General features: G+C 38.2%; 1 protein-coding gene and 1 long non-coding RNA gene across 2 annotated transcripts in view; one reads left to right on the forward strand and one right to left on the reverse strand.

Moving 5' to 3' along the window:
- sdk2.S (sidekick cell adhesion molecule 2 S homeolog) overlaps nt 1-11480 on the reverse strand; it is a 410822-nt gene extending 399342 nt beyond the window's left edge. The window contains exon 1 of the mRNA XM_018238320.2: nt 10990-11480. Within this exon, the coding sequence (XP_018093809.1) occupies nt 10990-11062 (73 nt within the window). The 5' untranslated portion in view covers nt 11063-11480. The remainder of the gene's footprint in view (nt 1-10989) is intronic.
- A 42-nt stretch (nt 11481-11522) lies between these two features.
- LOC121398830 overlaps nt 11523-14042 on the forward strand; it is a 58663-nt gene continuing 56143 nt past the window's right edge. The window contains exon 1 of the long non-coding RNA XR_005964536.1: nt 11523-11646. This is a non-coding gene — a long non-coding RNA (uncharacterized LOC121398830). The remainder of the gene's footprint in view (nt 11647-14042) is intronic.

The raw sequence follows: 14042 nt of genomic DNA on the forward strand, positions 1-14042 counted from the left end.
ATCCTGTCTTTTTAAAGGGGTTATTATAATTGAAATTAGCAATTCAATTGGATACATCCGAACCCTCATTTTCCACTGCCTTTTATTACATATAATGTGCCTGTTGTGTTTGTCCAATCTCCCACTTGTGGCAGTGCCAATTATTTCATTCAATGGCCCAGTATGAGAATTTTTCCTCCCTGAGCATTTTAAGCATGAAAAAACCACCCCAGCTACAGTCTGCATGGTACCCAGTGGCGGAACTAACAAGGGTGCAACTGCAGAGATGTTTGCACACATCATGCACTCAGAGGAGATTGTGCGCATGGCCCCATTCAAAGCAAGTTACACCGTTGATGATTCCTATTGAAGTCAGTAGGTGGTACAGGAGGCAGTAGGGGGTGGTAATTTTTTATACAAATACAGAATTGTGTATGGCCATCCTTAGCCTCTCCAAACAAAAAAATCACCCCCCGCCTATGTATAAAAGTAACAGAACAGCCAAATATGGCTCTATTTTGTTTATTAAGATAGCATGGTGAAAAGTTTTTCTGTGTATAGCAAATCACACACACACAGCATTATTACAGATATATATATATATTGGCCTCTCTTATGTAACACTTCTCTGGGTGGATGTAACAGTTACTACAAGTTAAATTAGCTATATCAATTAACACAAACTTGCATAAGCAGGGTCCTCTTGACTGTTCATACTGCACAAGTGCATAGCTATAATACGTACATAAATAATATTAAAACGTTTATAAAAACAACAGATTTTCTAGGAAAGTACAGGTATAGCATCCGTTATCCAGAAGCCCCTTATCTAGAAAGCTCCGAATTACGTAAAGGCTATACAAATAATCCAAATATTTAAATAAGATTTCCTTTTTCTCTGTTATAATAAAACAGTTCATTGTACTTGATCCAAACCAAAATATAATTAATCCTTACTAGAAGCAAAACCAGCCTATTGGATTTATTTAATGTTTACATGATTTTCTATTAGACATAAGGTATGATGAATATCCAAATTAAGGAAAGATCCGTTATCCAGCAAACCCAGGTCCTGCGCATTCTGGATAACAAAAGTTGACATCCTTTTTTTTTTTTTAAAAAAAGGAAATGTCTAGACAAACACTAAAGACAGCTCATGATAATATAGATTATAAAATCTAGGAAACCATTATAAAGTATATTGTCATTAAATTGGGACTAAACCTCCACCCTGTGTATATAAGCCCCCACATAGGTACATCTTCTGTCTTCCCAGCAAACAAATTTGCTTAGTGTAAAACCTAATTGCAGTACATAACTACTCTCTAAATGCAGAGTTGCACAGTGTAGTTGGGGTCCACCATCATTGTCAGCATCACATCAGGTGTGAGGGTCCCTGATGACTAAATAGGACAATGTTTATTGGACCTTGGCAATTTCCAGTATGCATGTTCCTGCTTGGCTATGACTGCCATGTTGCCTAACAGCAGATGTGATGCAGCAAACTAAGCAGTGTAGCTGTTTTTCTGTGCTGGATATTCACTTGAACAAATAATTGAATCTGAAATAATAGCAATTAAAATGTTTCTCATTCATTTCAACAGTAATTACCAATATGTTTTTGCTATACTAGAAACCTGGAACCAGTAATTTAAAATGTGTTTCAAAAAAAGCCTGAGACAGCTAACAGCTTCTGGAAAAGGTCAAACAGTTTTAGCCCAAATTGTAGCTGTGTCAGTCACAGAAATGACAAAATTATTTAATTTGTCAAGAGAACAGTGTAGAAAAGCACCACGGTGTACAATGAACAAGCTAAAACCCTGATTCGGATAGAGGGGACACTTAACTACATAGTTGTTTAAGTCACAAAACAAAGAGTAAAAACAAATTACAAAACTGATGTTTATGGCCCTAATTTTGGATTGTAGAATATCTTCTGAACTTTATAAGACAGGGTATGTTTGAAGAGGGTCAAGAGAAGATTTTGAACCTTACAGGCTGTTCCCTCTGTTAAAAAGTCACCTGTTGACACCTGATGTTAGGCTAATCTGTCTCGTTTCACTTTGTCAAAAAGAGACGGCAAGAATGAATGAACAGATAAAATTTGCAAAACTCATTGAAGTCAATGCAGTGTCGGACTGGGACACCAGGGACCCACCCAAAAACCTTACACCAGGGGCCCACCAAAAAAAGAGGCCCACTCTCAGTACTATTATTCTTCCTTTGCTCACTCAACCTCTATTCTCCTAGTCTCTTCTCTTTATATACTATAATCGATTATTCCATCTATTTAGCATCTTTTTTTCATAGAAATAGGGAGTGACCATGAAATAAACCAAATGTTTAGCAGCACAAGGGCCCACTGACACCTGGGCCCACCGGGACTTTTCCTAGTATCCCGGTGGTCCAGTCCGACACTGAGTCAATGGGTGGTTTTGTGATTTTTTAATGCAAAATAGTATATGTCCGATAGGGGCACTCTTCCAAATTCCAAATACCAACAGGTGGTATCCACCTTTAACACCTTTAAAAGCTAAAGATGGCAATGAAACCAAATAAATTAATTTATTAGTATTAAGAATTCATGCTGTTGCTGTTATAAATTCCATTAAAAACTGGCCGGCTGGACTGTGCGAAACACTATTAATTGTGATTTTCTATTTATGAATTCCTCCTTGATTCATTTTAATACTTTTTAATATATGAAATACAGCTATTTATTGTTTTAAATTGGTGAAGTGTAAAAAGTTTTAAATGGAATGAATAACAGCATGAATTCTTAATACTTAGACATTTTTTATTTGATTTTTCACTTCCACTGAAGGCAATGAAAATAATGGCGGCAAATCTGGCGTTTTCATGAAGTAAAATTACACATACCATGAGATATTTTATAAAGCTTTTTACACAGTTTTTTTGTCGAATTTAGTTTTGCACAGCATAATAAATATGCCTCTTAACATACCGCAAAATTTGTTCAGTAGTAGAGTAAAAGTGAATCTTTTTTTTTTTTTTAAATGAGTGGCTCATCTACTAACACCAGATGTCAGCACTATGGAAACTAATAGGTGCAAAACTACGATCCTCAATATACATAATAATGCTGATTTGCACTAGTGCATAGCAGCTATGTTCTGTGTCAGTGCTTCCCAAACATTGGGACTACAGTAGTGATGGGAAGTGAGGGAGCAGACTGAAAGTCAGTTAGTGTCACATTTTGAGTGAAATCTTATTTTCTGTCCTACATGGTCTTGAAAATGTGGCTAGTGGACCCCATATACAGGCAAATTAGCTGCCAATTTGTTCAGAAGGGCCTTAATCGACAGCTTAAATCTACTCATACATGGACACCTTTATACCTTTATATGCCATACAAAGCCTACAGTAAAAGTGGCCATAGATGTAACAATTATGATTGGTTGCAGGAAAGATCATTTGTTTTCAATACAGACATTTAGAGCTGAATAGTCAGCTATACAGGAAGAAACAATAGAAACAGGTAGAAACTATTGTTTCTTCCTGTATCTGACAATTGAGCAGTAAACCCTGGCCGATGTTCAGGCTTCTTTAAAAAAAAACCTGATTGAAAATTTCAGACTTGGCCATTCAACAAGCCGACCGATATTTAAGTCTTTAGCTGGTATTGGTCGGCTTCTGCCATAAACGCACAGATATTATCATACAAAATATTATCATGCATACTGACCATAGGCCAAACGTGCCAGAAATTATTTAGGGTCAGGCTGCTGCAGTGCATCTAAAATATGAACTGATAAACGGCAGAGAAGTTACAGTCAGAGCACAACTTTTTATAGGTTTATTACATGACATCTATAGCTGACAATGGATGAAGAGTAGGATTCAGATTTCTAAAGGATTTGCTGTGCAAGAACCAAAAGCTTTCCTCTTATAGGCATGTATAAAATATTTGTCTGTCTGTTATATTGAATCCCTTTTTATTTCGAATGTATCCAAGGCCGACCTTACAAACAACATCTGTCATTAAGGGGCAGATTTATTAAGGGTCGAATTTCTAATTTGAAAAACTTTGAAATTCAAAAAGACCAACCAAAATGAAATCAAAGGTTTTTCATTCGAATTTGAATTGTACAAATCAAAGTAATAGCGCATTTCCCAAAAGAAAACTTTGATTTTTCAAAGTCCACCAATTGACTCCAAATAGGTTGTAGGAGGTCCCCCATAGGCTAAAACAGCAATTTGGCAGGTTTTAGATTTAGTTATTCCCCTGATTCTCTGTTTTAAATCAGACCCATATGGGCGCAATTCACATGCTTCCGTAGCCACCATATGAAACAAAATCAACTGAACTACAGAACTAACTGATTCATCAGAATTGGTATTTAAATTAACATGAATATACTGTACATTTGCAGGCAAATTTCTGGTAAGATATAAAAAGGGGAAGCTGTGTTACAGTATCTTTAAACTTGGAGGGAAGAAACTCCAGAAGGAAACAAATTGATAATATGTATGATTAGAAAGGATGAGTACAAATATAGAATAGTAAGTAGTAGTAAGTTCTTAGAAGTTACAATCTCATGAGATGGGCAGCAAGGTTGCTTTGTATGACCAGCTTTAATGCAAGTTAACTACTAAGCCAGATGTTTTACAAAAAACTGGATGAGGAGGAAAGGTCTAAGCAGAAGAGGTTAGTCTATGAGAGTAATGAAGTGGATAAGAAACATAACACTCTGGAACTTCTAACCTCTAAAAAATTTTATCGTCACAGTGGAACAAAAAGTCTAAATGGTTGACATGATGGATCACTGGGGCATTGTATCAGCTCTCGTTAAATATATATTTACAAAAACAAGGAGATACATCTAATTTATGAAATCTGAACTTTGTGCTAAACATGGGGTTTTCAAGGGTCTATAGAGGAGCTGTGGAGTTGAATTGGGCATATGGTGGATTCATAATTACATTGTTAAGTTGGGTTAAAAAAAGACCAGAGCTAATAAAGTTCAACCCCTCCAAAGGAAACACAGCGGCCATACATACACACACTCACACTAACCCCTCCATACACTCACATAAACTGCACATACCAATATATACTGTATACTAATTGTAAATTTTAGTATCACAATAGCCCTTGATATTATGCTTGTCCAAGAAATCATCCAAGTCACTTTTAAAAGCCTTAACAGAATCAGCCATCACAACATCATCCGGCAGTGGATTCCACAACCTCACTGCCCTCACTGTGAAGAACAACCTATGCTGCTTAAAATTAAATGTTCTTTTCCTCTAGTCTAAAAGGGTGGCCTCTGGTGTCTTCCTCTTTATGGGTAAAAAGGTCCCCTCCTATTTGTCTATAATGTCCTCTAATGTACTTGTAAAGTGTAATCATGTCCCCTCGCAAGCATCTTTTTTTTCCAGAGAAAATAACCCCAACCTTGACTACCCTCATAATTTAAGTCTTCCATCCCTGTAACCAGTTTAGTTGAGAGAAAAAGAGAAAGATTTGGCCGAATACCGAACCAAATCCTAATTTGCATATGCAAATTAGGGGTGGGGAAGGGGAAAACATTTTTTACTTCCTTGTTTTGTGACAAAAAGTCAAGCAATTTCCCTCCCTGCCCCTAATTTGCATATGCAAATTTGGATTTGGTTCGGTATGGAATAAGGAATGTTGTAGCCAAAACAATACCGAGGGGCTCAAAGTAAGGAAGGGTGAGTTATCTAATTTGTACTTAGTTTCCCCTTCCTCCCCCGGGAGACTACAGGCTGGATAGCCACAGTAGTTTCCTTTAAAATGTGAAATGTATTACAACACTGGCTATAATCCTTGCAATACTGGCACATTTACAGTACAGCCTGATCATAAAGCTTTCTGAGGACAGCAGTCCAAAAACCTTAATGATCACTTTACTGTTCCACACTTTCATCATGGATATAAACGGCTCAGTCCCATATTGAGAACATTAGGTCAGAGAAATTCTGAAATTAAATAAGTAAAGCTATAACCAATACTTGAGTGCTGTTCTTTTTCCATTCATCTAATTACAGACACATTTCTGTTTCTAAAAGTGAACACTATTAATACAATGTACATATACAGTATATATATATATATATATATATATATATATATATATATATATATATATATATATATATATATATACACACTACACAGGACTTCTAGGAAACCTCTATACACAGATGTGCTAGTACGGAGAAATAACATGGCTATAGCAAAGCCATTTCTGCTAAGCTACAATGTATTACTGGCACTCTGTGATGCTGAGACAACACCATCTATTGTATGAATATACATTCAATACAGACCTCCAGCTGCAGTAGTACCCATTTACAGCATTAGCTTTGCAGTCGATATGTTTCCTTTCACAACACATCAACTAAATTCTATTCTATTAAAGGGGTTGTTCACCTTTATACACTTTTTTTCAGTTCAGCTGGTTTCACCAGAAATAAAGACTTTTTTCCAATTTCCATTTTCTATTTGTGACCATTCTATTTCAGAGCTTATCTGTTATCTGCTATGTAACCTTTTCTCCTTTTCTTCAGCCTAAATGGCTGCCCCCATGGTAGCCTATTTATATATATTATATTTATATATTATAGTAGTGTTTCTAAAGCAACCACATAACAATACCAATGCAGGGCAACAGTGAATTACATTTATACCAATGCATGGCAACAGTTCAGAATGCTCCTGGGTTACTGAGCTGCCTGCCAGAAACACCAGAGACAGGAACATTAAACTTTAAACTTCAATTTTGGGAATACGGTAAAAAATAAGAGATGGAAAGCAATTAAAAAAACAATTTGTTTCTGGTGAACAATCTGAAAACAACTCAACTGAAGGAAGGTAACAACTAAAGCTTTATCAGAAGCAAGCAATTTGGAAGCTCCTATTTGTATCAGAATCTCTGCAATAACCTTTACCTGCATCATTCATAAAATTCATGTACAGTATCTGGTTTTGGCTTCACCTATATCAATGGCTGGTCATGGCTAGCCACTCTAGTTAATGGCGTTGTCCACATTTCAACACTTTTTCCAGTTTAGTTGTTTTCAGATTGTTCACCAGAAACATATATTTTTTTAATTGCTTCACCAGAAAATAAAGACTTTTTTCAATGACATCCTATTTCCTATTTGTAACCGTTTTTCTAATACTGAAGTTTCATTTTTCATCTTCTTAGGTATTTCTGAAGCAGCTGGGAGGGGGGAGTCACCAATTTTGTTAACTGTTCTAAATGATAAATTTAGTTGATACATTTCTTATCTTTGTCTCTGTTGAACAGTATTCTTGAGTTTCATTAAAGGCAGCTGTTAGAATTGATACAATAGTTGCTAATATTCCACAGATGCTGCTGAGAAATGTATCAACTAATGTAGCCAATTGTAACAGTTCAGAATCTGCATCTGGATAAATGAGCTGCCAGATTGGACCACCAAAGATATGAACATATACTTTAAACTTCAATTTAGAAACAAAAACACATGGAAAAGTAATTGTAAAAAGTCTGAAAATCTGAAAATAAAAGAATTGAAAAAAGTTATGCAAGGTGAACCAACCCCCTTTAATGGCTAGTTAAAAAAAAGTCACAAAACAGTTAACTGCTCGTAATTCTATACTGACTTATTGATTTCAGAATATCAGCACTCCAGTTACTCATCGGCTGGAGACTGAAGTAAGATACAACTGCTCTATTAACAGCTTTATGTCCCTGGTTTAAATCTCTCCTAAATGATCTGAAGTGAGTGATAGTTAATTTTCTACAAAACATAATAAAGAGTCTTACAAGCAAACTGCGGATTTTATTATGGAGTTGGCCAGTGAAGCAAAGAGACATAGATAATTACTGGGAGAGTTATTAGTAATGCTGGCTGCATGTCTACGGTGCCTGGGAAGGCTCGTGTTCTCTGCTGATGATGTACAGTAGTGAGATATGAGTTAATGTAGAGCAGGGGCTCAAACCATTCGAATATGTAACAAAGTACAGGTGCCTACACTCACCCATCACTATTTTGTGGTTTTAATGGATTTGCAGCTCAAGCAACCAGGAAAGAAACATTTATACCACAATTGCCAATGCACTTACACAAACATTCCCGGATGTGCTTTGCCTTGACCATCACTGGGAAATCCATTATATTAATAAATTCTTTTATACTGGAACTGTAATTGAAAGTATTTTAGTAAGGTTCATGGCATATGCAGCCTGTTCACCACTAGTGCTTTTTTTTTTTACCAGTAGAGAAGCACACACAGGGTATCACATTCCCAAAAGTACCGAAATGACATTACAGCAAACACACACACACACACACATACACAACATGGTATTACATTCCCAGGATTAGAGGAGTGACCCTACAACACACAAACATTCCCAGAAGTACAAGAGTGACCATGAATCACACAGTATTACATTCCCAGAAGTACAGGAATATCCCTACAGCTCACAGGGGGAATAACTTGTGTGTGCACTGTAAGAGTAAAGCTGGCATTCTTTTACCATAAGACAACTGTTAGAAATAAGCAGGTTTTTGTTTTCTGTATACAAGAACTATGTTCAGACTTTCTGCTTTTTCCAGTGCAAGTGGGAGACACTTGAAGAGATGCCAAGTTTGTTCATTGCATGCAGCACATCCCATTGCTATTTGCGATCACATTTTTTATGAAGGGACCACAAAACTCTCTAAAACATTAAAGATCAAATTATATAGAGGATAGTTGCTCATCTTTGTATACAGCACTGGCACTCATTACTTGCAAAGGTGAGCCATGGGACAGGACTTAAAGGTCTGCTCCTGTGCAAGGCACAGAGTTTGATTTTTACTGTTTATGAGTATAAAACAAAGATTAATGTATGAGATACTAAGGAGCATAATTGTGAACCCCACCTCCCCATTCATTTGTGTGATACACATAATAAATAAGCTCAAAAAACACCATAGGCCTCCCTCTATAGGCTTATGTCAAATTTTCTGGTCCAGGAATAATGAACTCCCAGTATCCCTTCACCATTTCAGCAATGTTGTAGACCCTAACGCCAATTAAATCCTCAGATCTGATCACATAAGACAGAACCACATGCCTACAAGCATGTAAAAGACCCCACAGAGATACACGCCTGAATGCCCTGTGTTACCTCAGCTAGTAGTTTAACAGGTGTCAGGCAACAGATTTTTCAAACACGGTTGTACATTTTGTGGGAATATGATGAGGTAGTTTGCTCTATACAGTTAGAGACAGCCTGGGTAGTCAGTTCCCAAGCTAATTTGTTGGCACTTGAGATGAATCACCTGGTATATTTTCTCTTTCAAACAAAACCAGGACTGGGTATGTGTGAAGCCAGGAGAGAAAGAACGCTGCCAGCCTGGCTTAATTGGAAAGAATTTCTCGGGCAGTTCATTATAAACACTCTAATCCCCTTCTGTATCTTTTAAAACTCACAGTTTAGCATTTTTTTCCAGCCGATTTATTTCTTGCCTAATATGCACCGAGAGTGTAACCCAGAAACATTAGCCAGTTTGACAAGCCTGTACCTCTCATAGGTTACATTAGCAATGCACATGCATCTACTGAGCTGTGTTTAGAATTTCCACAACCCTTTTATGCATCACCAAGAGCTTCGGCTTGTGCTAATTGCCCATATATAGCTGCCTGCTTTACTGTACCTCTCTCTCTGTGTACAAGGATATTACTGGAAATAATATCATTGCTGAGGATTTTATGATTCCTTCCAGAGCACTGAAGATACTGACAGTGACCTACTGGGGTATATTTAACTCCTTCCATGTCACTGCAGGCTAGCAAGATGCCTGGTACTAGGTCACAGTACAAATGCCACCCATGTTTTTAATCATAATACAGACTACAGTGTTACATAAAATGCTTTACCAAGGAAAAGGCTTCAGCAGTTGTTGGAAGATGGTGATGGGCATGAAAGGGTAATCATTTTGCCACTAACCAAAAAGTTAGTGGGTATAGGAACAGTACTACAGTCCCAGGTGTCACACCGCCTTTCTCTGGTGTTGTGCAGCACAGTGGATACTGTATAGAGTATGTGCAGAATACCAATGACCCACAGGGCCAGATACTGAAGCACTTAGCAACTGTACGACTTGCCCTGACACAGTTTGTACACTACCCAGACTGGATGAAGAGGCATCCAGCTGTGCTCTAAACTACTGAGTCGCTACATGTAACTAAAATGTGTAAAGCATGGGCAAGTGAAGCAGATCAGAGACAGGAAATTCACCAGAGCAGGACAATCCCGCTGCAGAACATCTTGATTAGGATAAAAAAGCAGAGGTCCATTAGAAATAAATATATATATATATATTTTTTTTTACAGAAGCTGGTAACAACTAGCCATTATCTTCAGGCACGGAAAATTAAAAGTCTGGAACTTGTGAACTACAACTCTGCATCAACTACTGTTGTCAGGACTTGCTGGGAGCTGTATTTCTTCAAGACCTGGAGGACTGCCATGGTTTAATGTGTGTTATGCAGGGATGCCCAACCTGCAGCACAACAGCTGGTGCAAAAACCTCAACTCCCAGCACCCCCTGAAAGACTTTGGCAGTTTACAGATTCAGAGAGCTGTAGGTCAGAAGCAGTTAAAGAGATGAAGATTGGGCATCATTACTGTTACTGATGTATAATGTGTGTGAGTGTGTGTCAGCATATACACAGAATATAGTTTTACTAAGATAAAGTAACCCCGTCAGTGGGCTCACACCCTGGCACCAGGACTAGCACCCTGCCCAGGAATAGCTCAAGACACATGGGAAGTCTGCTTGGTGCTCACACTATAAAGGGAAAGCACCTTTTACTCAGCCTATACACAACCCCCTTGCCCAGCTTGCTTTGCCAGTCGCCCACATCAGTGCCCAGTGAGAACCTCAGTGCCATTCAAATCAATAAACATTGAGTAATATCAGATCCAGCTTTGATCACTACCAGAAATGAGTTCTCCAGCAGCCATGCCACATTGTACCCACCTTGAGCCCAGCATGGGCACAGCATTTGTACAGCTGCCAGGCAGATCCAGACCCTACCCCATGCTCCAGGCATCCTTTCTTTTGTAATCCTCAACTGTAGGTGGGACGGATTCACTTGTGAGTGTTGTGGGCACGAGATCAGCCCAAATCCAGCGTCAAGAGCAGGTGAGACAGGAGACTGCAGCACATTGAAGAAGGAAAGGGGGTCCTGTTACATGTCCATCCCCTGCTAGTGAGCTCTAATGGGCACAGAGCTCTTCATGCATCCCCTTGGTATTCAGCGCCTTCAGCAGAAAGTTTATGTGCCCAGCAGCCCAAGGAGGGCAAGGCGCTGAAGGAGAGACAGAGGGCAAAGTTGCCTGCTGCTAGCCCTTGCAGGTGGTGGCTAAGGGCCTCTTGTGCGTGGCAACCACCTTGCCTGTGCCCTGGCTGCCACTCTCGCTCGGTCTTGCTGCTGCACGGATGTGAGTAAGCTGGGGAATGTGCTGTGTTGCAGCCGCTGCCGGAGCTCTGTGCCGGGAGCTAAGAGAAAGTGCAATGGGAGGGGGCGGGGAGAGCTGGAATTTGTAGCGCCTTGAAGAGCTGAGCGCCACCTCATGGACATATTGGGGAATCACTACCACTAACACACGGATTGAATTAGTTTCATTCATTTGCGTAAGTAAATTATTTTCTTATAAATAAAACCAATATGCGCAATACTTGCCTTAATAACCAGTTGGATTGGTCTCATCTATGAAGTACATGCTTGGCAGTCACAATCAAGAGTAATTTGCCACACTGCAAGAAACATATGGCTCCTAACATGTCATATGGCAAGTGTCATTAAAATCAAATCAAATGGGAATGCTCTTTTTACAGCACATCTATCAAAGTTAAAAAAAAATGCACAAGGGTCGCAGTTGCTTATAAACAGCTTTGCATTATAAATTCACTTAAAGGAGTGGTTCACCTTTGAGATAACTTTTAGTATGATGTAGAGAGATATTCTGAGACAATTTGCAATTTTTTATGATTTAAGGTTTTTTGAGTTATTTAGCTTTTTATTCAGCAGCTCTTCAATTTGCATTTTAAGCAATCGGGGTAGCTAGGGTCCAAATTACCCTAGCAACCATGCGTTGATTTGAATAAGAGACTGGGATATGAATAGGAGTGGGCCTCAATAGAAAGACGAGTAATAAAAATTAGCAATAACAACACATGTGTAGCCTTACAGAGCCGTTGCTTTTTTAGAAGGGGTCAGCGACGCCCATTTGAAAGTTGCAAAGAGTCAGAAGAAAAAGGCAAACATTTAAAAAACTATTAAAAATAAATAATGAAAACCAATTGAAAAGTTGATTAGAACTGGCCATTCTGTAAAACACTAAGGGGCAGATTTATCAAGGGTCGAAGTGAATTCGAGGGAATTTTCTAAGTAAAAAAATTCGAAATTCAAAGTAATTATATGGATACTTCGACCATCGAATAGGATACTACGACTTCGACTTCGTTTCGAAGTAAAATCGTTCGAATATTCGACCATTCGATAATCGAAGTACTGTCTCTTTAAAAGAACTTCGACTTCAATACTTCGCCAAATTAAACCTGCCGAAGTGCTACGTTAGCCTATGGGGACCTTCTACAGCATTTTTCTACGTTTTTTGAAGTCAAAGTAAAATCGTTCGATTCGAAGGATATAATCGTTCATTTTTACTTTGACTGCAGAATACCCAAATTCGATGAAAAAAGTTTGAATTCGATAATCGAAGTCAAAGTATTTAAATTCGATGGTCGAATTTCGAAGTATTTTTTACTTTGAAATTCGACCCTTGATAAATCTGCCCCATAAAGTTACCTTAAATATGAACCACCCCTTTGTAGCATTCACTGCGCCCCTTTTTCCTTGCAATCCTCCCCTTTGAGATGGCCAAGAAATACATGCACACTATATGGCCCAACGCCCGAAGTATGTAGACTCCCATTCATATTATTGGATTTGGCTATTTAAACCCCAGCTATCTTTATATTAATCTAAATATTAAGCAGAATTATCTTTCCTTGCACGCCTCCACTTTTGGATGGCCAAGAAATAAATACACACTATATGGTTCAAAGTATGTAGACACACATTCATGTTATTGGATTTGGCTATTTAAGCCCCAACTATCTTCATTTTAATTAAAATATTAAACAAAATAATTTTTCCATGCACTCTTCCACTTCAAGTAATACATGCATACTATATGGCCCAAAGTATGTAGACTCATATTCATATTACTGGATATGACAATTCCTTCCCCCAACCAAAGGCTCTCTTTATTGGTCCAGCAGAATCATGCACCCTGTACTAGTGTTCCTAAAATCAACTGTGGGTAGGTGTGATGTGGGCATGTAAAGGGTGTGATATGGGACAACAAAGTGTTCCCTAGCCTGCCACTTATAATTATAGTACTGCTAAATTAAAGTGCTATGTTTATTGGAAGGTGCAAGTTCTAAGCCTCCATTCTTTAGGACAAAGACCTGCACCTATGGTTGAAAGGGGCAGGGTGAAAAATGCAAAAAATAGGATTATTTGCATTTATTTTAGCACTTTGCACCCTGTCCTTTGCTATGTAAATGGCCACAGGAAAGGATGCAAAGTGCACACTAATGAACAATATTAGTGCTATTTGACAAATCCTTACAATTTTCGTACAGTTTTCGTGCATGTGATGATTTTTTTGTCCGACATTGTTCAGAAAATCGATCGGTCGGGTTATACAATTTTCATCTGTCACAGTGAAATGTATCAATTGCCCAATTGTTTGCAGGGCCAAGTAGTTTTCCTAGCAGTTTTCCTAGATTCAACCATACCATTTCTGTATGGGTTGCAGATATCGATTGAAACCGTCTTTTTAGTTGACAAATCGTACATTTAAACAATCGTTTCAGGATAAACTTGCTCTTAAGATAACGAAAAAATCTTTTAAAAATCTCAACATGGCCCCCTTAAGGCAATTTCATATGTGGATAAACACCGTAAAACTGAAGTATTCAAACTTCTCGGGTACAGGCTCCCTCAGTTACAAAATGTA

Source organism: Xenopus laevis, chromosome 9_10S, assembly GCF_017654675.1.
Source record: "Xenopus laevis strain J_2021 chromosome 9_10S, Xenopus_laevis_v10.1, whole genome shotgun sequence".
Lineage (NCBI taxonomy): Eukaryota > Metazoa > Chordata > Amphibia > Anura > Pipidae > Xenopus > Xenopus laevis.